The sequence below is a fragment of the Suricata suricatta genome, chromosome 4 (genome assembly GCF_006229205.1).
Source record: "Suricata suricatta isolate VVHF042 chromosome 4, meerkat_22Aug2017_6uvM2_HiC, whole genome shotgun sequence".
Lineage (NCBI taxonomy): Eukaryota > Metazoa > Chordata > Mammalia > Carnivora > Herpestidae > Suricata > Suricata suricatta.
The window spans coordinates 470,146-495,502 of NC_043703.1; the positions used below are offsets into that span (position 1 = coordinate 470,146).

The 25,357-nt window shown below is 60.7% G+C and overlaps 1 protein-coding gene across 3 annotated transcripts in view; it reads right to left on the reverse strand.

Moving 5' to 3' along the window:
* Positions 1-6: 6 nt before the first annotated feature.
* Positions 7-25,357, reverse strand: part of TFDP1 (transcription factor Dp-1) — a 38,057-nt gene continuing 12,706 nt past the window's right edge. For 2 of the 3 annotated variants that reach the window (XM_029936398.1, XM_029936397.1), the window contains exons 2-11: positions 19,525-19,591; positions 11,665-11,771; positions 8,921-9,042; positions 7,182-7,347; positions 6,727-6,870; positions 6,203-6,271; positions 4,459-4,610; positions 3,603-3,769; positions 2,972-3,047; positions 7-209 (exon numbers count right to left, since the gene is read on the reverse strand). In XM_029936398.1, coding sequence (XP_029792258.1) covers positions 65-209; positions 2,972-3,047; positions 3,603-3,769; positions 4,459-4,610; positions 6,203-6,271; positions 6,727-6,870; positions 7,182-7,347; positions 8,921-9,042; positions 11,665-11,771; positions 19,525-19,591 — 1,215 coding nt within the window. In that variant the 3' untranslated portion in view covers positions 7-64. The remainder of the gene's footprint in view (positions 210-2,971; positions 3,048-3,602; positions 3,770-4,458; positions 4,611-6,202; positions 6,272-6,726; positions 6,871-7,181; positions 7,348-8,920; positions 9,043-11,664; positions 11,772-19,524; positions 19,592-25,357) is intronic. The other variant, XM_029936399.1, reaches the window with a different exon arrangement.

The window sequence follows — 25,357 nt, forward strand, 5'->3', positions numbered from 1 at the left end:
GAGGCGGCTTCCCGGGAGGGCCGGCGCGGAGCCCAGGCCGAAGGCGGTTCCTCCGCCGCGGGCGTCAGTCCTCCTCCTCGTCCTCCTTGAAGTCGTCCTCCTCCTCGTCCTCCCCGACGTAGGACACGGGGGTCTCCACCCGCGAGCCGCTGTACTGGGACCCGCTGGAGCTCGTGGCCAGCACGCCGTCCGCACCGTTGGTCAGGTCGCTGTGGGGACGGGGGGGCAGGGCAGTCAGCGGCAGCCCCCACGCCCCCCCCCCCCCCCCCCCCCCCCCCCCCCCCCCGCCGCTCCTCGCCACACTCCACCCACACCGCAGTGCTGGCCAGGCCGCGATGCTGGTCATCACACTGCAAACAAGACCCCGACAGGCTCCCACCGGAAACCCCGGATCCTTCTTCCAGGCCCTTCCCTGTGGCCTCCTGACCTCCGAGGGGAGGTGAGAACAGGTGAGGAGAAAGGGTCTCCAGCAAGGACCAGGGGCCCTCAAAGCAAGGCCCTCCCGATGGCAGTGCATGGGGTGCCAGGCGAGTAGTGTGTGCATGTGTTGTGTGGTTGTTTATGTGCCCGTGTATGCATGTGTGTGGTCGTGTGATTGTACATGCACGTGTGGTTGTGTGCACGCACACGTATGCATGCATATGGTTGTGTGTACGTGTGTGCACGTGTGTGGTATGTGCACCTGTGTGGCCATGTGTGTGGTTGTGTGGTTATATACGTACGTGTGTGGTAGTACACATGCACATGTATGGATGTGTGTGGTTGTGTGTGTGATGTGTGTGCACGCGTATGGTTGTGTGCACGCATGTGTATACACGTGCATGGTTGTATATGCATGTGTGGTGTGCGCAGGTCCACTGCCTTGCGATGGTATGCGTGTGCACTTGTGTGTGTGTGTGTGTGTGTGTGTGTGTAAAGGACACCCCAGGCCCACACTCCTCCCCCTAACACCGTGCGGAGCCTGGAAGTGGAGCCCTAACACACAAGTCTCACACAGACGCTCTGCAACACGACCTTCCAGGGACAGCCCCAGGACCCCGCCTTCTACCACCGCAGGAAAGGGCACTTGCCAAAGGCCAGCAGGGCCAGGAGCAGGGGCGCGGGGAGGCGGAGCTGCAGGGCTGGGTGCCGGAGGGAAGCGGGGCTGCTCAGATGTGTGTCTGAAGCTCGTCTACACAGGCACTGGGCCCTGGGAGTCTCGGCAGGGACATCTAATCATCCCTGGCTGTCACAGGAGGGGATGGGGGGATGGCTGCTGGCATCTGAGCCCGAGGGTGCCACCAGACGCGTCACAACACACCAGGCAGCACGCACGTCAGTCGTCTGGCCCCAAATGGCACCGGTACCTCAGGCCAGACCCTAGACTGGAACAGAGAGATTTTAAAAACTGGGGTCCTGAGGAAAGACCTCTGGGTTCAAGTGGCCCCCGGCACCTGGCACACAGTGGGTCAGACATGAGGTGGCAGAAACGGTCCTGGGGCACCAGAAGGTGACAGACACATGAAGTGTGACCTATTCAGACACTTGTCAAAAGTCACTGCGCTTCCTTAGTATTCGGTTCTAGCGGCAACAAACAGTATTCTAAGAGACATCAGATGCTAAAGGTCGTCAGCTTGCAATGCAGAGCCGCACAGAGACCCCCTGGACTCCGGCCGGTCACCTCCAGACAGCACACGGGGCTCAGGGTCGGTCCCCCGGCCGCCTCCAGACAGAAGGCCTCAAGAGCACGGGACACGGGGGCAGGGCCGTGAAGGGCGGTGGCCGGGCTGCACTCTAGGAGCGGGATGACCGCCGAGGGCGCTGGGGCGCTGCGCCCACGCCTGCCGCAGGCCAGGGCCGGGGCACCAGCGAGGCCTTTCCCTAACACGCAGGCAGAGTGCAGATGTTCGTGCCGCGCTGGTTCGGATTTACGGGCACCGTGTGACGAGGACGGTCCGTCACTCGCCCTTGGACAAAGGAGCCCAGCCTCGCGGACGCCAGGAAGGCTCAGCGATGCAGCCCTACCTGCATCGGTGCCACCTAACCGCCCGGCAAACCACGGGCCTTCCCGAAACATCTAGGCCACTTTTCACAAAGATTTTTCTTCTGAAACGGTAATGGCTTTGCTTCCCTCATTTAAAAGCTGAAGTGAGTCTCTGAAACTTCAATCATTAGAAAGAATTTCATGAACATGAAAGGCCAGAAAACACCCAAATTCAGCTTCTTGAAACAACTAATTGTCAGTGTCACACAGACTGACCGCTGTACACGCGCGCGCGCACACACGCAGAGGGAGGGAGCGGACCTCCCCCTGACCTGGCCCGGGCCAGGCCCCCACCAACGGCTTGAGCGAGGCCCCACGCCAGCACGTCCTACGGCACAGGGGCGCAGAACCTGGGGGTCGTGGCTGCCGCACCGGCCTTTTTCAGTTGAACCTACAGACTGCTCGTCTATCGTATATTTTAAGAAACTACACATTTATTATTAGGTAGAACTGATATACAGGAATACGTGTTATGTGTAACAATACAACATGAAAGTTAATAAAACCCTATCCGTCAATACTTAAAGCGGAAACCATATTGGTCTCTAAGAACTGAAGCTAAACACCCAGAAACAACCTAATTCTGCTCTCTGGGACGGCTGGGTCACACCAATACCCACTGGTGGAAATAATAAAGCCCCTGTAGTGACACACACAAAATACGCACAGCACACGATAAACTGAAGCAAGCAGGGAACACAATTCTATGCACGTTGTGACCCCAAATGTGCTCAGCAGTGACAGGAAACCTGGAGCAAGAGATACCCTGGCCCCGGGAGGCTCGGGCTGGGACCCCGCTTCACTGCCTGCCGCTTTCTTCAAAAGTCACGTGTCACTTTGAAGTTTTAGGGGGAAGAAACCAGGAGGCGGCAGCTGTCGCCCGCCCGGGGCACGCGCTGTGCCTGGCCCGTGGGTGGAGGCCCGCCCGCCCGCCCAGGCCGCGGTCACCTGGCAGAAAGCCTCGTGCCATTGGAGGTGGACACAGACGTGACGAGCACCCCTCCGACCGATCCCTGAGCCATCTCTGTAAAGAGAAGGAAACGCAGCAAAGGTCACAAGACGGAGGCTCCCACGGCAACCAGGTGGCCGCGGGCCGGAGAGCCGACCCCCGAGCGACTTCCTCCCCAAGAGGGACCAAGTGTGACCGCCGGCCTCAGAGTCGGCGCCAGTGCCGGGGACTTCTCCGGGGCCTGGGGGTGGCAGGTGCCCTGCGGTCCAGTCCAGCCCAGCTCCGGGGACGGCCCCCCACGGCTCTCTCACCACAGAGCCCCTTCCCTCTGTGGCCACGACCCTGGTGCTCAGCAGCGAGTCCCCAGAAGGGAGGGCAGTGAGAGAACCAGGCAAACAGCTGCTCGCCCCTGGGGTGGGAGGACGCCGTGCTGGGTCGCCAGGCCAGGGAGACGGACCGCCCGCCGGGGAGGACTCCAAGCCCACCCCACTGCACCAGAAGGCGGAATCCTCACTTCACCGAGTCAACCACACCAGCAAACCCACAGAACACCACGGGCCCCCCGCCAGGCCATGCCCCTCCCCCCATGGCCCCAGCCCCCCACGTCGGGGCTCCTCCAACACAACTGACCCGTCACGTAGGGCTCCAGCGCCTTGGGCACCAGACTCCTCGCTGTCTTCAGGTCCTGCGCAGAGCAGCTGCCGGACTCCAGGCCACAGGCCATCCCCATGCGCTTCAGCACCTCAATGTCGTCGTGGATCTCAAACGTGTTGTCGAAGTTGAAGAGGTACTCGAATCTGGGAACACGGTCGCCCCCAGAAAGGGAGTCACTTGCCGTCTTCCAGACAGGGAGGGGCAGGCGCGGCCCCAGCCCTCCGCGGGGACGCCCTCACCCCAGCCTCCCTGGGGCCCCTTCTCCTCTGCTGTCCTGCCAACCCCACAGGCTGCGCCCCCCACGGCCCCGCCACGGTCACCCCTGTGTCTGTCGTGCATTCACACAGCTGCGCTCGTAACGACCTGTCAGGCCCCACCTGTTTTCCTTTTATGTATTTCTAAAGTGTTTATCCATTTATTTTGAGAGAAGGAGAGAGAGAAAGAGAGGGGAGAGAGCACACATGCGCAAGCAGGGGAGGAACAGCAGAGAGAGGGAGAGAGAATCCCAAACAGGCTTCCCGCTGTCAGCACAGAGCCCAACGAAGCGGCTCAAATTCACGAACCCCAAGATCACGACCAGAGCCGAGATTGAGAGTCAGACACTCAACCTACTGAGCTCCCCAAGAGCCCGTTCTCCTTTTAAGAGAGAAATGTATAACCAGGGAGGTGAGAAATGAGTCTATAACTTAATTATGCCACAACACTGTCCTGAATGATTACAAATTAGCATTCGTACAAGCAAGCAAGTGGGTGCACTCCTAACGGTGACGGGCGTGCTCCGCTCTGACCCGGGGTTCAGCGGTGACCTCGGGTGGGGGCTGGGACTACGCACTTGTCGTTGGAAATGCTGCAGTCGATGACGGTCTTCTTGCTGGTGTTGACGATGATGAAGGGCAGGTGGATGACGGAGTTGGGCGGGGGCGGCCGGCTGGCCTGCTGCTCTGCCTGGCGGTTCCTCTGCACCAGGTTCTTGAAGGCAATTTGCTAAAAAACATGAGCCGCCAGCATGCTGCTCACACAGGCTGCCACCAATGTAAGGCCATGGCTACAGGGGTCCCCAACGACCCTGCCCGACCCCACGGGACAGGAACAGAGGTCAGGCCCCTTGAGAGGTCAGAGCAAACAGCCGGGGAGGGTGCGGGCCCCCGTCGGGGCCCAGGAGAGAAGGCGCACCCCGAAAACCAAACACCCCGAGGAGAATGGACGCTGGCACTCATACCACAACAGAAACAGCCCAAGGCAGTCAGCCCGGTGCACACGCCCCACCTTGAAAGGCGAACGTGCAGCCCATACCCAGAGCCTCCCAGGTCAGCAAACACCAACACACCTGCCCCAGCAGGGCTGGGGGTGCAGGTGCTCAGCTCTGAAATGACCGCACCTTCACGATCACTCGCCTGCTGTTACAAGCAAAGAGTGCCCCTCCCTGCCCAGCCGGCCCTGTGCCGGGGTGCCCACCGGTTGGAAAGAGGGGCCACTGCTCTCCTCCGGCCCCCCAGCGAAGCCCTGCCTCCACGGGGGGCCTCTTCTGGGGTAAAGGAGAGACCAAGGCTCAGGCAGGGTACCCAGCAGGGCAAGACGCACAGCCTCCACCACAGTCTGCGGGTCCTGGCCTTCCCTGTCTGGAGACCTCCCAACCCCAGCTGCTGGGCCTGTGTGTTCCCCCAGGGTCCCAGGGCTCCCCATACCCTCCGACCTGGCCACAGGGCCTGTGGTCTCACTGCTCTTGGGGTGCATGGGCCCCTCAATAAATCACCAAGCCATCTCCCCTCCCCTGACCACCCAGCACCCCTATGGCAGCCGACCCCAGGGTCCAGAGTGACCTCTATCCGGGGACCGGACGTCTGCCTGCCAGCAAGCTCCTGGGCAGCCTGCTTTTCCTTCCAACCTAGAATGGAGCCCCTCCAGGACCCTGCGGGGCTGAGGGCCATGCCCGCCAACGTCTCTGAAGGGGCAGGGGGCGGGTGCCACCCACTGACCAGGGGTGCTGACCCCTGACCCACCGTGGCCATCACAGACCTCAGACCACACTTCATACCCGTCCTAGGGAAGCTCACGTGCAGTCTTCCAAGGAGCGTCCCTCCCGCCACCTAGACTGACAAACAGCACACAAGCTGCACACTTGCTCACACGCACCACACTCGCCCAGGGAACGCGGCCCCGCCTGAGAGTTCACGTGACACCCACGCGGGAGCCAGGTGAGCGCTCGTGAAATCTGCGTTCAAAGCCTCCAAGCAGAGATTTTATGTATGGGACCCACTCTGGGGCCGCAGGCTGTCCCGACCCTGCTCGCGCCCGTCTCTCCTATTCGTGCGCCTGTGACAGTCCGTAAGCGAGGCGCGTGACAGAGCACTAGGATAACACATCGAGGGGCCTCTGTCCTGCGTAAGAGCTGGTGCAGCGCGGGGACACCAGGTGGGCGCAGGGACACCGGGTGGGCACGGGGACACTAGGTGTGCACGTGGGGGGTGGGGAGCAGGGACACCTGCTGGGCGCGGGACAGGAGATGGGCGCCAGGACACCAGCTGGGCGCGGGGGCACAGGGGGCAGGGTGCCGCCGCTCAGGGCCGGGCCGTTACCTGCAGGATGAGCTCCTGGAGCTGAGACTGTTTGTGCTTGATCCTCTCCAGCCTCCGCTGCCTCTCCACCTTAAAGACAGAGACCGCGCTGTCACGACGCATCTACCAGCAGGACGCGGGACTCACGTCGCGTCCCCACAGGACGGGCCCGCCCAAGGCCTGCCCAGACCTAACGGCAGGGAAACAGTTCGGAAGGAGCGCGGCGAACGCGCCCCTGGGCCGGAACACCGGGTATCTTCAGTCTCCCAACAACACACTCCTCTCCCCTCCTCCTCTGGACATGGTGATATGACACTCAAATCCCGCAAGCCAAGACTCGGAATTTACCGACGCGGGCTGCCCCGCCCTGGGCCAGACCAGGGCCCGCAGAGCGCAGACGGGGCGGACGGGCCTCACACCGACGTCCGGCGGGCGAGCACCAGGAAGTGGTGGAGCCCCGGCCCGCACCACAAGCGCCCCTCCAAATGCGCTGCTCCGGCGCATACCCACAGGGCTCGGCGGGAACAGACAGGGCGGCCGCGCACCTCTAAGTTCTGACATTCCTGAGCCGAGTTGGTGGGCAGACCGATCCACTTGATCTCCTTCTTCTCCTTGGAGATGATGTTCATGGCCATCAGCACATTTAAGGCATCGTAGACTCGTCGCCGTATGTTCTTCTGGTCGTAAGCCTGAGGAGGACAGAGGGCGGGTTTTCCGAACTGCTCCTGGGGGAACGCTTAAACAGCACCCCAGATACACTCAGGGCAGCACCCAGCAACCCGCCAGCAGTGCGAGTCGCTCATGTCCCCGCTGAACGCGAAGGGCGAGTGCCAGAACCGGTGCCAACAGCATGCGCGGCGAGGGCGCCGTGCCCAGGCGGGTCAGGAAAACACCTCAGTATGGTTCCCTGGACCCGTCTCTGGGTCCAAGGTGCTTCAGAAAACACCAGCGTGCGACGCCGGCCGCCCCCCGCCCCCCCCGCCACGCGGCACACACTCACAGACTCGTTTGGGAGGATGTGGTTGTCGGCGGCACTGAACTCGGCGACCAGCTCGTCGGCCACCTCGTTGTAGGACGTGGTCCCCTTCCTCTGCACCTTCTCACAGACCTTCATGGAGAAGTGCCGCAGGCCCTTCCCGTTCTTCTCCCCCTTCCGGTGCCGCTTCCTTCAAAACACAGAGGAACGCAGCGCGCTCAGCACCCTCGGCACCAGCCCTGTGGCAAGCGGGCCAGGCCGAGCCCCCACGCGCCCCCGGGGCCCGGGCTTGTCTGCAGGCTGCGCTGCGCACTGGGGGGGACCGAGGCTCCCTGCTTCTCTAAGGGCCAGAGGACCGAGGGGGGTGGCCAGGCCTCACGCGTGCGCGGCCCCCAGCAACGAGGGGGCGGACACCCAGGTGCACACGGACACACTGACACTGCTGCTTAAAAACACATCAACTGACAGGAAGGATGGACGTTTTACAGCAAATTTAAGAAAGGGGGGGAGGATTTGAGCTGTCAGCCACCTGGCACCGAAGATCGGGGGAGGTGGAGGGACCCAGTGTCTCAACTTAAGTCACCACATCAAGGAAACGGTGGCTCTGAGTTTCTCACTGGATGGTTCAGGGAATGATGATTTTCGCCTTAGGACCAATACAGACACAATTCCAAGTCTTTGTTTTTAAGGACAGTCACAGAGCTGACCTTGGAGTACAAGCGCTTTCTCTCTGGCCGTCTTTACCGGAAGAAAGGGTCAAAGTGAGTGTGGTGGGACAATCCAATAGGGTGTCACCCGAGGGAGAGCCAAGCTACAACAGTGCAGCGGGCGAGGCTGCCGGCAGGCCCATGCTCCACTGATGCTACTTTGCCGTGTGCACCACGGAGAGCGCGTCCAGTCCCCGCAGCGCTAGGAAGCCAGCTGCCTGCTCCTCTTCTGCCAAGAGCTCCCCACGCTTTACAGTGTGCCCCCCAAACCATGGGGCAGGGGGCTCCCCACACTTTACAGTGTGCCCCCCCCAGAACCACAGGGCAGGGGGGCTCCCCATGCTTTAGTGTGCCCCCTGGAACCACGGGGCGGGGGGAGCTCCCACGCTTTATAGTGCGCCCTCCCAAACCACGGGGCAGGGGGGGCTCCCCACGCTTTACAGTGCGCCCCCCTGAACCACAGGGCGGGGGGCTCCCACACTTTACAGTGCGCCCTCCTGAACCACGGGGCAGGGGGGACTCCCCACGCTTTACAGTGTGCCCCCCAGAACCACGGGGCGGGGGGCTCCCCACGCTTTACAGTGCACCCTCCCAAACCACGGAGCAGGGGGGGCTCCCCACGCTTTACAGTGTGCCCCCCAGAACCACGGGGCAGGGGGGACTCCCCACGCTTTACAGTGTGCCCCCCAGAACCACGGGAGCATGGGGGGCTCCCCAAGCTTTACAGTGCGCCCCCCCAAACCACGGGGCAGGGGGGGCTCCCCACGCTTTACAGTGTGCCCCCCCAGAACCACGGGGCAAGGGGGCTCCCCACCCTTTATAGTGTGGCCCCCCCTAAATCCCGGGGCAGGGGGGGCTCCCCACCCTTTACAGTGAGCCCCCCCTCCAGAACCGCGGGGCAGAGGGCAGCTCCCCACCCTTTACAGTGCGGCCTCCCCGAACCGCGGGGCACGGGGGCTCCCCTACAGCCAGACGTCTCTACGAGGGAAAGCGCGCCCCGACGCGGCCAGCCCGCGCGGCAGAGAGCTGGGGTATGAGTCGAGGCAATGTGCTCACCCGGCAGACCAAGGTGAGGGGTCTGAAGGCTGGTTCTGTGAGACAAAGTGAGTGTTAGGGGTGTGTGGGCTTCCTACCACGATAGTGTTGGGCGCTGCGGACCTCTGAGGCGTACCAATCACCTACAGTCAAAAGAGACAATTCAGAACACAATCAGAAATCTCCCGCACCACCTGACACTCTCATTTCCCATCCTCTCCAGCCACTGCTGAGTGCCATTAGCCACGAAGATCAGGCAGAACACGGATGTGTGAGCGACACCCAACGGCTGGCACTGCCAGGCCACGGACGACATCCGTCGCGTCCCTCGGCCACCTCGGGCGTCCCCCCGTCCACCAAGAGCAGCAGGACGCCTCAGCTGAGGAGGCATGGCTGACGGCGGTTGGCGTGGTTGGCGGGGCTCCCCGTGGGCGTGCGGAGCAAGCCTCGGGAGCGCGCCCCCTACTCCGCTTGCCCGACTTTCCTTTCCTGTCCTTTTCGTGACCAGACAAGGGTGAAGTTCTCTCTCCCAGCCGTGCTAAAGTCAGGCCAAAACGCAAACGGGAAAATCTCTCAGAACGGAGGGGTCACCGGGCAGGGCTCGCGGTGCTCCACCAGCCAGTCCACGTGTGTGGAAGCCTCATGCCAGCAGCAGTTTGTGGGGGCCCCGGCACCCCAAATAGTGCAGGGCAGGGAGGAGGGAGGCAATTAGTACTGGGAGCAGGGGGGCCCCGCCCTGTGTGCCCCACGCCGTCTGTGCACCCAAGGGAGGGAAGGCCTGGTCTGTCTGACACAGAATTCGGCCCCATCCGTGAACGCATAAATATTCACATGGGGACACAGACACTGCTGCGCAGATCCGAGTAAACGCCGGTTTCCCAGGATCTTGCACGTGACCCTGCCCATACCAAGGGGCGGACCCAGGAAGCCGGTTCAGAAGCTGGGCTTCCCAGTCTCTGCGCAGTCAAGTGCCCAGGGACAGGATGACCTGCCGCACGAGTCAACGCCGGGCACCAGGAGCTGGGGCACCCCTTTGTGGGGACAGATACAGCCTCAGGGACTGGCCAGGTCTGCTGTGTAGGCCGAGGGGATGCCCCCTGCACCCCTTCCTAGCGGGGTGAGGTGCTGTGGCCGTGCGACAGCTGACCAGACTCCTTATTACCCCTGGGACAGGGCCCCTGTCAGAACTAATGACCTACCAACCACAGGAAGAAAAAATGCTCAACTCAGTTTCCTTCTTTTTTTTCTCACTTCCAGTAATCAGGTTTATTACAATGTTTCCCAAACTGGGAACCACCCTCGTTCAAAAGCCATGAAATCACATAGCAAGCTTTCTGGAACAAAGAAAGAGGACAGAAGAGAGAACAAATCCCCAGAAAGGAGACGTGCCTCACGAGCCCACTGCTTCTGTTACAGAAGCACGTGCGTTTACGGGGCCCCGGGTCTCCGCGGGGCCCACGGCTAGCCACGGCACGGACAGCCGTCACTCACGGCAGTTACCAGACACGTGCTACACGATGTGGCTGGCTATGCTCTCAAGAGAGCAGATCTGGGATGCCAGTGCCCACGTGGATGGCAGGAGGTCACAAGAGGGCTGCCTGCCATCAGGCCTGGGCCCCGCAGCCGGCATCCTGGCCCGTCTGAGAGGACCTCTCGGTGCGTCCATTCCACAATGAGAACACGGCAGGCGCACTGAGCTGTCACCGTGAGCACGACCTCCCCGGGTGACGGGAAGCTGTGCTCGCTCTGCTCTCCCGGAAGCCGTGCCCGCGGGCGTGCCTCAGGCTGCGCTGGGCCGAGCCCTCAAGTGCCTGAGTGAGTTCAGTGTCACACAAAGACGAAGCCTTGGCCCTCAGGTCACAAAGCGCCAACCCTCTCGTCCCCAGCCCATGACAGCGGAAGGCCAGAGGCACCCAGCCCGGAGCGCCGGGGTCTGGGAAGGACGAGTTAGCATCACCGGCTCCACCTCGAAGCCGCCTGACCCAGACCAGGGGCCTCACTGAGGCCATGGAGGGCCCTGTTGGAAAGTCCGCGTTAACTGCGCTCCCTACTGTTTATTCTGGCCGTGAGAGCACACTGCTCCTATCACTGAGGAAGCATTCCCAAGCTAAATCTGCTAGGACACATAGCACCTAAAATAAGAGGAGTTAGGGAATAAAGCTAGAGTGGAATATTTAACTTAACATTTGTTATAAGGCTGTGATGAGCCAAACATGGTCCAGGACTTCGACATGCTATTGCTTTGAGAAAATCCCAGCAACTCTGCTGAGAAAAGCAGTCGGCCTCCCTGACAGGGTGAGTGATGGGGCACATCACTCAGCGGCTGGGGACGCTCACCCAGGAGTGGGCACTCAGGTGGGCAGGGAGCGTCCTGCTCTCGATGCCATGCATGCCCAGGGTAGGGGCTGCTTCGGTGTGACCAGAGCCCCATCAGCAAGGGCCTGCTGAGTCCCACAGGTGCTCAACCCACGGGGGGATGCCCAGCTCGGTCCCCAGAACAGGAACACACCTGCCCTGGCACCTGACGGCCCCCAGAGCCCTAAGCCCGCCGTGCGCTCCACCAGGACACAGCCCTCACTTCCCAGGCAGGGGAGCGGCATGCCCCCCGAGCTCCTGGGCACGCACGGGCTGAGCCAGGGGAGTGCACACCCCGCGGACACATGCTCCTGAAGCGTGAGGCAGGCGGCCGTGCCAGCGCGGAGGGCACGCCACAGGGAGCCCATCCCTGCAGTGGAGCCTGCAAACCGCCAGCCCAGGGCCCTTACCACGTGCTGTGCAATGTTGACATTGGACTGTCCGAACGTTTTTGGCAAGAGCTGCTTCCCCAGTGTGCTCACCGTGGAGGGGTGGACGGCCACCAAGGACACCACGCCTGCAACGCAAGGAGGTAACAGGTTAGCGCCCTTCTGGACCAAGGCTGCAGGGTGGTGGCACTTCCAGTGAGAGACTCTCACCCTCCCACCTCCACCGCCTCACATCTGCGGGCCCGTCACAGACCCCGCTACGAAGCTGAGCCCTCGTCTGCGTGGATATGACTCAGCGGCTCCTGGGTGCTTTGGTGCCCCTGGGATGGGGCTCAAGTGCCCCAGGCACATTGCCAACCTACCCTGAGCCCCTGGGGGGCTGCCTGCTCCCCTACAGAATGTTCCGGTGGGACTGCAGGGTCTAGAGGGCAGCTCTGAGAGTCTACAAGTCTGAGACAATTACAGTCCTAAGACTAGAAGTCACTTGTTTGCAAAACTAGATTAGAAATCTACCACTTTTCTCCTGGAGCAGCAGAATCACGGATCTGTTTCCAGGCAGAAAAGTGCCTCGGGAGGAGGCTGCCGCCTCTCTGAAGACAGAGCGCTTCTCACAACGTAAGGGGGACGGACACAGGAGGAGACACATTCCCTCCTCCAAGAGGCATTTGCACAGAGTTCTGTGTGCCTGCTCTGTCCTCAGTGCTAGGGACACAACAGTGAATAAAAATGGTAAAACATTTTATTTTACATATCAAATAATAAAATCAAATGAAGTAGAAATATAAAAAGTTCAAAATATAAAAAACAAAGCCCTTGGGGTGCCAGCATCGAAGGCAGAGAAAACGAACAAGGGAGCGGGAACAGGGGGCTGTGGTGCCGGGAAAAGGCGCGGGGTGCAGGGGAGGCCCCGAAGGAGCCCCGGGGAGGTGGAAAGCGTTTCTGCAGTCTGCGCTGTACAGAGAAGGGCCAGCGTGCTCAGGAAGCACCGGATGGATCCCGGGTCCCTGTCACCTGGGGAGAGGGGAGAGCCCTGCCCTGGGCATACCCTGCGCCCCCCTGGGTCGTGAAGCAGAACAGCCTGCTGTGGCCGCCGGGGGTGGGGGTCCCCGGCACAAGGCCAACCTCGGCGGTTTCCTTCACTTCACAGGCTCTGCCCCAAATAACCAGTAAAACATGGTCTTCAATCTAGCCTGGTCTCAGCTTCATTTTTGAGCCCTTTTACAGTCCATGCGTTTAAAAGAATAGACTCCACGAGCCCCTGGGTGGCTAAGTTGCTTAAGTGTCTGACTTTGGCTCAGGTCATGATCTTGCAGGTTGTGAGTTCAAGTCCCAAGTCAGGCTCTGTACTGACAGCTCAGAGCCTGAAGCCTGATTTAAATTCTGTGTCTCCCTCTCTCTGCCCCTCCTCCATTCATGCTTGCTCTGTTGCTCTCTCTTTCTCTCTCTCTCTCTCTCTCAAAAATAAAAATTAGAAAAAAGAAGGGCACCTGGGAAGCTCGGTTGGTTAGGCACTCGACCTCGGCTCAGGTCATGATCTCGTGGTTCATAGGTTCGAGCCCCGCGTCGGGCTCTGTGCTGACAGCTCGGAGCCTGGAGCCTGTGTCAGATTCTGTGTGTGTGTGTGTGTGTGTGTGTCTCTCTCTCTCTCTCTCTCTCTCTTTGCCCTTCCCCCATTCACACTCTCTCTCAAAAATAAACAAACATAAAAAAATAATAAAATAAAAGAAAAGGAAAGAACAGACTTCAAAATTCAATAAACAATCTTACTGCTACATACAAACACTGGATGATTTCTCTTGATAAGTCAACCAAGACACTGACCTGTCAAACCAACCGGCTAAATGTTAGTATTTTTACCAACTGACACCAGCAGGTACTTGTTTTCTATAAATGTTTATTTGTTTTGAGTTTTTTTATTTTTCTCTAAACACAGAGGCCTGTATCTTAACAAAAGCAAAAAAAATTTTTAAATGTTTATATTTGAGAGAGGGGGCATGAGCGGCAGAGGAGCAGAGAGAGAGAGATGGCGGGCGGGCAGAGGATCCAAAGCAGGCTCTGAGCTGTCAGCACAGAACCCCACTTGGGCTCAAATTCACGAACCGGGAGATCACAACCTGAGCCGAAGTCCGACGCTCAACCGACTGAGCCCCCAGGTGCCCCCAAAAGCAAACTTTTAACCATCGTTTTAGATATGTATAAGACAGTTTAAAAGACAAAAGAAAAGTTACTCTGTTTTGCACAGAGAGATTTAAAACACAAACATGTTAGTCATTTCAGACTCACATATGGGTCATTAGCAGGTTTCTAGGAATACTGAATTGACTCATAAAAAAGATAAAATTGGGGATTTTTTTCAAAATTTCAAACGACCCCGTCACCACCAGCAGCCCTGGCAGCTGTCGCAACACTGTGTCTTAAAGTCTGCCTCGAACGTAAAGTACAGTGAACGAACCCGGAACAGCCGGGCACGTCTGGGCTACAGCTGCCGGCGCGGCCGCAGGGGACGTCCATCCGTGGAGTCACACGCTCAGAGCCCTGGCCTGGGAGGCCCGCTCCCACCCGGCCAGGGCAACGGCAGCGCGGGGAGCCAGAGCGGACAGGGCCGGGGCCAGGCGCCCGCTCTCTACCTGCTGGCCGCCACCTGCGGTCCCCACCAGGGTCTCCGTGTGCCACTGAGAGGCTCTTCACAAAGAATTACCATGTGGTCTTTCTCCAGTACAACCTACAGTTAACTATTTTCCTTTTACCCTGTTTGCTCAGGAGGCTGAACCAGCAGAGCGAACCGTCAGATCCACAGGCCCGCCCCACCCCTGCCCCGACTTGGCTCCACCCGCAAATATCCGGGCTTAATGGATCCGCTGTCCCTTCTCCCGCTGACGTTCCCTCCCTGTGCGGCCAAGGGGACCTGTGTGCCAGGGGGCACATCTGTGCTATGGGCTTCCACACGGTACCTCCATAGGGCTACTCCAAACACGTGCATGCCACATGCACACACACACACGGCACACATACACGTGCACACCACACGTGCACACCACACGTGCACACCATACATGCGCCATACGCAAGTGCCTGCACACATGAGCACCCAGGTAGCCAGGGTCCACCTCTCTGGGGTTCCTACCATCTGCTGACTCAGGAAGAAGACACACCTATAACAATCTCAAGGATAGGATTCATTTTTGGTTTAATCTGGCCACAGAAATCAGAATGCTTAACATCCTCTACTGACAGACCGCCACACTCGACCGATTTACATTTCAGTTTACAAGATGGGCTAAACTGTAACACAGCCTAGGAATCTCCTCACTAGAAATACTACTTTAACTATGAAAGCTACTTAGAGTCTTCTACTAAAGGAACTACGTAACAAAATATTTTTTAATGTTTATTTTTGAGAGACAGAAAAGGAGAGAACGCAAATGTGGGAGGGGCAGAGAGCCCGATAAGGGGCCTGAACTCACAAACCACAAGATCCTGACCAGCGTCAAAGTCGGATGCTTAACCCACTGAGCCACCCAGGAGCCCCTGCGGGATTGTCAACTGTAATGTTACGAAATGGGAAATTTCTTTCTTGGCAAGAAAAGGGGTTAGGAACATGTGGTCTGACTGCTGTAATTATTAACAGGAAAATGATTCCAGAAACATAAGCATATTTTTATAATTAGCGATCACAATCCAGTAACATCTATGGGTTTTATGACAGATTATGAAATCATAAGGTTTAAGGTCTTCTTTAAAATAATTTCAACCACGTTTAAGTTCTAAGAAGAGTTGCGCTCCTGCCCGCCACACTACAAATAAGTCGGCGGCCAAAGGGTCCTAGAAGGTGCATGTGGCGCCCACGTACGGCCCTGCCCCCCGCACGGCGGGCGCCGGATCGCTCTGCGCCCGAGGAGGGGGCAGGCTCTGCAGGGGCGCCTCCCGGAGGGTCCGAGCTGAGGCGCCCCCCGTCTCAGGGCCGCCTCCGCAAGCGCGTCTCCCCTGAACACCGGTCTTCCCGGCAAGCCCGGCGTGGGTCTGACAGGTGGGACATGGCCTCACTCTGTGTTCCAGACGTCATCTGGGTTCACACGACGGCGCCTGTGGTCTATGCTCCCCGGGAGGGCGGCCTCGGAGGGGCCGGGGGAAGCCGGGCCACGTGCAGCCCCATGCGCATCCGGGAGGGTGCGGTTCCCGCGTCTCAGGCTGTCGCCCGCCTGAGAGCCCCTCCTCGGGGGAAGGGAACACTGAAGCAGAAGGAAAATGGCAGACATCGCAGGACACGTCCTGCCACCAGCCAGACCCGGCCACGCACGCAGGACGTGACATTCCACAGGGGCCGCCTCCCGCACTGGCACTCGGGGCGACAGTCAACGGGCACCAGAGCGCTCCAGCAAGAGGGCAGGCGACCAAAGCAGCACCAGAAACCGCCGGACAGGGGCCAGCTGCAGATGAGCAACGTCACACACCGCCGGGAGGGAAGCGCGTGCAGACCCCACACACACATGCACAGGTGTCCGAAATGGTGAACACACGCAAACACGTTCACATCGTTAGCTGTGCGTCTTTGGCGAGCACACACGAAGCGCGCCGGAGGAGAGGTGGAGGGCGAGGCTCGGACCGCTCCGTGCGCAGGGCGGCGGGCACATCAGGAGGCCACGGCGCATGCACAGCGGGGAATGCGGCCCGAACCCGGGGCAGCGGCCGCAGAGGGAAGAGGGGGCCCTGGCAGGAACAGCGGCAACAAACCGAGCCGACAAAGCACCTGGCCGGACCCCTACCGGCAGGGCAGGAGGGGAGCAAGGGGGCCTGTGCCCACTGGGCCACCAGAACCCAAATGGCAGCAAAGGAGGCACCACTGTGGCCGGGCACCTACGTGTGTGGTGCGGCCACGCACACGTGCCCTCGAAAGCGCGTGCAGAGGCTCGTCCAGCGACACGGCCGTCAGCGAGGCCCAGGGAGCAGCTCCCAGCTGTCACGGTGAAGACCGGAAACTTCACTATCCCAGACCACACTAGGGCTCTGATCCTCGGGGCCGTGGGCACAGGAGAACATGGCTTCAGCGCACCGTTCTGGGGAAAACAGCTCTTTGAATCCTGCAGGTGTGACAACCAACTTGATGTGACCACCAAGGCGCTCGTCCCCAGCTATCCGATCACAGACCAGCCGTAAGCCCATGGTAGGTGGGGGAGACCAGCCTCCAGGGCCCCCTAATGAGGCGCCCCAGGTCTCCTCCGCGAGGAAGGAGGGGCTGCCTTGAGGCCACCACCACAGCTCTAACCTGTGTCCAGCCTGCTGGTCCCCTTGTCACAGGGACCAACCCCACACAACCAACCTCTCATTCCACGTGCCTCCCACAGGGTCCGCCTCTGGTCAAGCCTGTGGACACGGGGATCTGGAAATGGACCACACGCAGCAGCAAGAAGAGGCACGTGAGGCTGAGGCGCGGACGGCCCTGGAGGCTGAGACGGGAGCAGAGTCGAGGCCAGGACCCAGGGAACGGGAGCGTGCAGGATGCGGTGGGAGGGGGCGTCACAGGGAGAGATCGGGCAGGAGCAGCCAGAACGGAGCTTCACCTCGGGAGGGGCTCACTGGCCCCGAGCCCTGGGCTGGGCCGGGCCGGCAGGGTGGTGGACCTGGGAGCTGCTGTGAGCCGGGCCCCGCGGTGCAGCACGTGGGGACAGGAAGCAAGACCGGACCAGACCCAGCCGCAGCCCTCCTTGGGACCCCTGGCCCCCACCCCTCAGCAAGAGCCAACTCCTGACCCTCAGTCCCTCCAGAGAAACTGCCTCTCAAGCACACACTGCTGGTCATGTCCCCAGGCTGCCGGACAGGCCTGGGCCTCACTCACCACAGCACTGGCTGAGCCCCTGCCAAGCGCTCCTCAGGAAGTGCCCCCAGTGAGCGCCAGGCAGACAACACGGTGCGACACCCACAGGTCCCCAACCTAACAAAACACCAATGAATAACCCAGCATGAGCACTCCGGTACCACACTGCCTCAAATGAGCCTGAGAGCCCCGAGCCAGAAGCAAGGGCAGCTGTGGGTGAGAGCACGGCGGTCAGACAGCGGGCCCTTCTCCCTCCGTGGCGGGAGCAGCACCTGAAAGCTTGTCCGACAGACAAGTGGCTCCATGTACGAAAAAGCACGTCCCTGGAAGGAGCCGGAGCCTGGCAGCGCTCAGCCTGCGCTCAGGCCCAGAGCAGGAGCGTGCGGCAGGCACGAGGCCAGGGGCCCCCTCGCACCCAAAACGTGCCAGAGGCGCAGGGGCAGGGGCCCACATGCCTGGGAGGCTGCACTGGTCCCAGGAGATGCGGAAGCAGAGGCAAAAGCCAGGAGCCTCGAGGGGCAGAAGCTCCAGCCGTGAGCGGAGCCTGGGACCCGCCAGAGGAGCGCGCCAGGCCAGACGGCACCCAAGAACACACCAAATCCCTTAACAGTGCAGGGAACTGGAGCCAGAATGTCCTAGGAGACTCAAGAAGCTGTCGTTTTCTCGTCCCTCCAAGGCAACCCACCGCTCCACCATCAAACCCAGTAAGGCTGAAGCACAGATCTGTTTGTAACACAGGAAAGGAGACAGGCAGCCCGTGATCATGGGAGAGACCTTCATAAGCGTCCAAACAATAAAGGAGTTCAAAACACAGGCCAGGATGAAGGACTTCCACTGTTTCCAAGGGAGCAGAGTCCGTGGTGTTTTCACTGTTACTTCTGCTTAGTCACGTTTACTAAAGATGTCATGCCTGCAAACCCTGAAATCCTAAGTTTCCAATTAGCCAGACTGAAGCAACCCGGGAACGGTGAAAGCCATCGAAATAAAACCGTCTGCAAACACGGAGTCCCTCAGCAGGGCCCCCCTGTCCTTGGACAGGAAGGGAAGGAGGAAGGGATGTGCAGAAAAGCAGGATTGCCTAGAACCTTCCGAGCACGTGGAGTGCACGCCGGGGCCCACAGCCCGTCCGGGAGAGTGGCCTCCCTGACAAGGAGGGAGACCCGCTGAGCCGGGGCAGCAGAGCCTCCCTGAGCATCGGAATGGGACATCCTGATGCACAAGAGGGGGCAGGGTCGGAACCCTCCACCCCAAACCACGTCGGCCCACTGGGCCCCCCGGAGCAGGGCACGGTTGGACTCCTGGCTGCCACACCAGCACCAAATGGACGGGAAGGGGCTGGACATCCCCCCCCAAGCTACAGCAAGAGCCGAGAGGTCACCTGTCAGGGCCTCAGTCTGGCTGAGGCAGAGCAAAGGTGGCGGAAGTGACCCAGCCACTCTGAGCTCCCGATGCCACAGGCGGCCAGGTGCCACACACCGACGCTGGAAGGGGAGTGCCCTCTGGCCCAGCATTGCCACGACCAGTCCAGCCCGGGAAATAGCCAAGCGGGAGGATGTTCATCACAGTCCCTCCAGGAGGGAGGCCGTGGGCCCCCAGGGGCGGGAAGGGGGGGGAGTGGCTTGGACCCGCCCACACCCATGTCTGGCCCTGAATTCCAACGAGCCGCAAAACATACACATGTGCCTTCGTGACGCGGAAGACGCGCATCCAGACGCATGAGAAGGGCACCACCAGCCTTGGGTTCAAGGCTCCTCAGGGTAGCGCCCGAGTCCAAAGCAGACACCTGGAGGGCTCCCGGCGCCCGTGAGGCAGAGGAGAGCACATGGCCCGGGCTCTCCACGTTCCCCAGTTTCTGCCAACAGTACGAGCCCCACACTGGCAGCGCCTGCGGCCGTACGGGAGCCCTCCCGAGGCAGGCCCCACGCCGGACAGGGGCCTTCGTCCAGGAGAAATCCCCAAATCCACCGACCCTAACACTGGCATCCACAGAAGTGTATTTGGGAGGCAAGAATTCTACCACTGAACCACCAATGCTCCCAAGAAGTGTATTTGGAAAAGAGGCGCCTTACCTTTTCCAGGACTAAGGTTCTGGTCTATGAAGACCTTGAGTTCCCCGTTGGCTTCAATTAGACCGGCCTGCGGAGAGCAACAAGGACAGTAAATAGGGCGTCTGAGAGCGACAAAGCCACAGTTCCTAACAAGCCAGGCTGCGCGAGGGAGGCGCAGCGCAGCAGCAAGGAGACAGCGCGGCCACTGTGACACAGAGCGCTCCAGGAGCCCTGCAGGGACGGGACGCAGGGCCCGCTCGGCCTCGGGGCGTCAGCCCTCGGAGCCTAGCCCTTGTGACACTAATGAAACACAGCTTTTGTGCATGAAGTCAGCACACGTGTTCACGCGGCAGCGCCTGCGCTCGGTGGAGCCGCACCCCAGGTGGGCGTGAACATTCATCTGACCGTCGTCAGAGCAGGCTGGGGACCCGACCGGAGGGCAGGGTTGCTCCTCTGGAGATCAGGGGATGCACTGTGCGAGCAGGAGAGTGGGTCATCCCAGCACCCCCGTGCCTGAGCAGGGCGACCACGCACAGACCCCAGGCGTGCCCGCTCACAGCGCAGCACACCGGGGGCACCAGGCAAATGACGTCACTACCCAAGGTGCAAGACGCACCTAAGATGCCACAGGGAGCCGTGTCCCGGCCTGATCCCTGACTTGCGTCCTGCGTCTGCTTTCTTCAGAAGACTCGAGACTTGCAGGAGCCCGTCACGGGCACCCCGCACTGTCTGCCCCCAGCGCGGGCTGCCGGCAGTCCCCAGTCCGTCCTCGCCAGGCATCAGAGTGCGCCTGCTTCACGCCCAACCAGGGCAGGTGGGTCCTGAAACACGGAGCCTCCACCTATACTACCCTGCCACATGTACATATTCACACCAGAGTACACCTTCCACACGCAGTCACCCAGACGCATGCGCGCACACACGTCCTACACCCACACCGGTGCACACATGTGCATAAATACCCACACACGCGTGCACACACACAACACAGGTCAACCGACCCCGGCAGATAAGCCTCTTCTCCCTCCTGCCCAGGCCTCTGACCACCAGCGGCCAGGGCAGTGGGACTCCTGGCCCTGGCCAAGCAGGAGCACGGCCCAAGAGTGCCCCAGTGTCCAGGGACTCACGCCTGTGTGCACACAGTGACCGCACACACACCCAAGCCGTGCATCCACAGAAGCTCACACATCTGAGCGGTGTGTCTGGACTTCCTGCACGGGTGTGTGAGCGCAGCCAGGCCTGCCCGTGAAGGGATCTGACTACAGCTTCTGGCGTTGTCCTGTCTGTCCAGGAAGCCAGGGCGTCTGAGGCCCCTTCCCACCCTGGGAGGAGCCTGAGGAGGGCAGCCTCTGGAGGGCCATCTCCCAAGCATGTAAAGGGCAGCAAGCTGGGCCGCAGAGCACAGCTCTCCGGAGCCCAGCACGGGAGAGGACGTGTGTCAGTCCCTGCTGTGTCCCAGGCATAGGTTCTCTGTCTCCCCATGGTGCGTGGAGAACACACCAAACGCACTTAAAATGCACAATCTCCATGCGAAACCGGAGACGGAAGTCAGGCCCGTTCCAGAGCCTGGCAACACCCACGTGGGCCACTTTTCTGGACTGTCCAAACCCTACCTTCCACGGAAGCAGAGAGAGCCAAGCATGTGCCCACAGGGATGGCCACAGACGGAGGCCGGGCGAGAACATCGCCGCCGGGAGGAAGAGGCCAGAAGCCACGAGGCTCAGCGGGGCAACTCTCTCTGGGCCGGGAGACGGCACTAGGCTGGTCCCAGCAGACAGGCTCAGGGGCCCCAGAGCCACGGGACACCGAATGCCACAGAGCTGAGGACACAGCAGTGGGAGGTGAGGGCCTCAGCCCCCACATGCCTGTCAGACGGCCCCAGGCTCCCTGCATATCGCTGGCACTCCGGCTCCTCAGTCCCACAGATGGTGGCCCCAACCTCCACGTCCACTGTCCTTCTGCACCAGGGCGGACACGTGGCTGAACACCTGAGCTGGCAGCGTGAAGCCCCCAGAGGACGTGCCTGTCACTGCCCTCGTGGTTCTGCGTGGGGGGACCCAGGGTCTGCCCCGACTTGGGGCCGCTTCCCATGCTGCTCCGGCTCAGGAGCCACAGGCCGCTCGCAGGAAGTCCCCTCCCACAGAGGTGGTGCTCACGGTCCACGCAGCAGGGATCCAGCCCCAGCAACCCCTCAGGACACAAAACAGGAACCACGCCAGGAAGCCCCTGGTCCCTCTGGGGGACGCCCAGTCCAACTCAAGCGATCAAACTAGCCCATCCTCTCCAAGGCAAAAGGGCTTGGTCTTCCCCGGCCACACGCTGCCCACCACGGTCATCTGGTGAGCAGGCTGGGTGATGAGCAGGCCAGGCCAGCCCTTTCTGGAGAAGTCTGGGAATGGATGAAGAGGCCAGGCCCTCCCTGCCAGTCTCAGCATCCTGATCCAAAACCGAGGAGTCTCTGGAGAACACAGAGAGCGGGATCGGAGGCCAACAGCCGGCTGGCATGGAGGAGAGGCTGGAGCAGGCTGCAGGTGCGCCCACTGGCATTGCATCTGCTCCTGGACGCCCTCCCGGCTGCCGGAAGGACCCTGATGGAAAATCCACCAGCTTGTGCTCCAATAGGCCTCGTTTCTGTCTCTCCAAAGAACCTCCTGTAGAAGGGGGCTGCAATGCATGGTGGCCTGGCACTGAGGGGCTGTAATGCCCAGAGCAGGCTGCCCAGTGGTGCATGCCACCCACCTCCCCCAGACCCCACCTGGGTGCTGCGCACCCACAGGCATCACCTCTGACAAGACCGTCTTCCCACACTGCCCTATTCCCAAGCCTGGCATCCAGTTTGGAGCGTAAACCTGCAGGGCACTAACCGTGACGGAGGAAGAAGCTGGCTGGCAGCTGCCACTGTGTGCGTGCGGGGCCGTGACCCGTCACCCCACCAAGCCTCACGGGCACAGGACGACATGTGTCAGAATCACAGGTGGTGCAAGCTCGGTTTTCACAAAGGAAATTAGAAAGTTGGAGCTGGGAAGTCCTCCCCCCACCCCCCCGGGGGCCACCGGACACACTGCCACCCAGCCAAGCCCAAGGTCCAGCCCACGGAAACCACTCAGGAGAATAAAGGTCTACGCCCTCTTAACCACCGGGGTTCCTGCTCAGCACGAGGTGGCCAGGGCTCCCAGGTTTTCTCCAGAACAAAAAACATGCTTCTTTTCACCTGGGAAGTAACTGGATGCATTTCTGAAGCAAACTTAAACAGCTGCATGCAGATTTGGTCCAAATTTCCTGGCATCACGTGACTGATCGCCAATGACCAAAGACAAACGGTCAGGACCAAAGTAACGCACCCAGGGATCCTGTCCTCGGAGGCTGACACCAGCCCTCGGCGAGTCTGCCCAGGAGCAAGAGCCCTGGCGGCACACAGGTGGCAGGGCTGCCGCGGAAAGGGGGTGCCCCGCCAGCAGAGGCCCGGCAGCAGTGGTGCCAGAACAGGACGGACGCTTGAGGTCACCCGGCTTCCACATACGACTGACCTAAACTGGTCCCGGGGCTGGGTCACGCTGCGCGACACAGCCCCCACATCAAGCCTGCGCCCAGGCCACACCCAGCTCGTCCCCCGTAACTGCTCTCTGTGAAGATGACAGAACTCATTCCGGAGCCTAATGACCAACTCAGAGAGACGCCTGCCTGGCCCAGGCGCAGGGGCAGCTCGACGGAGGCCACGGGGCACCGGGCACCACGGGGCAGGAGCATGTGGGACGGCATCCCGGAGAGAAGCCGGTCAGTCCGAACCACACGCCCTAATCCAGGGACGTATGGAAAGGTCGCTGGCGTTGTGGCCCATAACCCCCCGTCCGCCCTCAGGATCCCAGCCTCAGCCCTCCCACAACGGTACTTTCCTAAAACACCACCCCCTTCGTGGGGTGTGAGTCCCAAAGGACGCTGAGACGCCCACCCAGGCGCCGGCAGTGAGTGGCAGCAGGGCAGGGAGCCCTGCACCGCTGAGGCACCCACCCAGGCACCAGCACCTGGCCCGTCACCGCCCACCGCAGCCATGCCGCTGTGCAGAGGCGGCCCACTCGGTGCTCTGCTCCCGCCCCTCCCAGACGCCAGCCCTAGGCCCTCCCTCGGGGAACCCTGGCGAGTCCCCCCAACCCGCAGGAGGAGGAGAGGACCGCCAGCCCACCTCAGCCACAGCCTCGTGACACGCAAACCTTTAAACACGGGCAGCCAGTGACCCATCCTCTGTATGCCTGTGACCACGAGGTCCTGGGTGGCCCCTGGGGCACAGGACTGCCAGGGCTCGAGGCAGGAAGCCCTACGCCAGCTGCCAGGTAGCCCCTGTGAGTCAGCAACACCCCACGGAGCCGCCTGCCAGTGCTGGCACTGGTGTGAAGCTGATGAGGGGTGCAGACCGGGCACACGCCCCACTCTGTGCCTGAAGAGAGAACCCCCCCCTTTCCCATGAGCTTAAAGCGAGCTCAGATCACACAGGACCCAGTCCGTCAACACTGACGTGTGTTAAATCTGTGTGCAGCTTGGAAAAGGAGTTTGCTCTTTCCCACTTTGTAATCTCACACCAGCTTCTTGTCTGCACGGGTTCAAGAGCTTGCGGCCCCGTGAAGGGGAATGGGCCCCGAGTGCGGGCACCCGCAGCAGGCCTGCAGCGCACAGACCACCCCGAGGCGCTCAGCTCCTTCCCTCAGGGCCCGGGGACCCCAGGGGCGCCCCGCTCCTGCTCCTCCAGTCCAAGGCCACACAGCACAACTGCTGGGAACACGGGAAGATACTAACATGTTCGTCACCACCTCCTTGCCATTTCCTAACACGAACCCATCCTCACGGCTTCGTTAGTATGGCAGAACCTTAGTTCACAACCACAGACACGGGCCGGGAAAACACTATGGCCACACCACCCACGCCCCTTCCCTCTTGTGCCCTGGCCAAACCCACAGGGACATGATGACGAGCCTCGGAAGGAGGCTGTGTGACACTTTAAAAGGTATTCCTGGAACCGCACTTAGTTTTAAGTTAAGCGCATAGAACTCACTTCCCTCCACGCTCTTTACACCTAAGATGCAAACCTCTCCCCCAGGAAGGAACACCAAGGTGCTGAGTGCGTGAACACGTAAACCAACAAGCAAGGCTCTCGTGTGTCACAGTCCACCTGAGTTGTTTTTACACTTCTCCTCGGCTTTCTGGGTTTGTACTCAATGTAAATAAAGCCGGTTACTGTGTGTTTTTCATGTTGGATACAAACTCAGCAGCTACAGAGGAAGCTGAACCGATTGGAGGTGGACGCTGAAATGCCAGCTAGATTCTTAACTTACCAAAGTAGCAACTACCCCTTCCAGCTTCACTCATGCCACCCACCTGGGTGCCCTCTGTGCCCTGCATCCCTCACAAGCCACAGAAGGGGTGGCCAGGAGCCCCTACTCCTGCCGCACACCCCAAGCCCCTTCTCTCTCTAGAAGACACTCCCGCAAGACGCCTCTCATCGCCGCAGGATAGGGTGCCGAGGGCCTGCCCGCACCCCTTGAGGGTCGATCCGAGGTGCTACCCCGGCCTCTCAGGGCAGGGGGGAGGGAGGGGCAGCTGCTAGGAGACCACCGCCACTCTGCCCGCTGCCTACTTTCTATATAAATCCTACCCTGCTGCCCCCAGGTCCCCACTAGAACAGATGCCCCATAAGGGCAGGACATGTGCCTGGAAAGAACACCAGAGCCCAGTCCAGACCGAACCAGCTCCCAGCCCAGGGCACCAAAGCAGCCACAGTCGGTACCAAACAAATGGCAAGACTGTGCTCCAATAAAACCAAACCCACACAGGCAGGCGGCAGGCCAGCAGGCTGCCGTCCAAA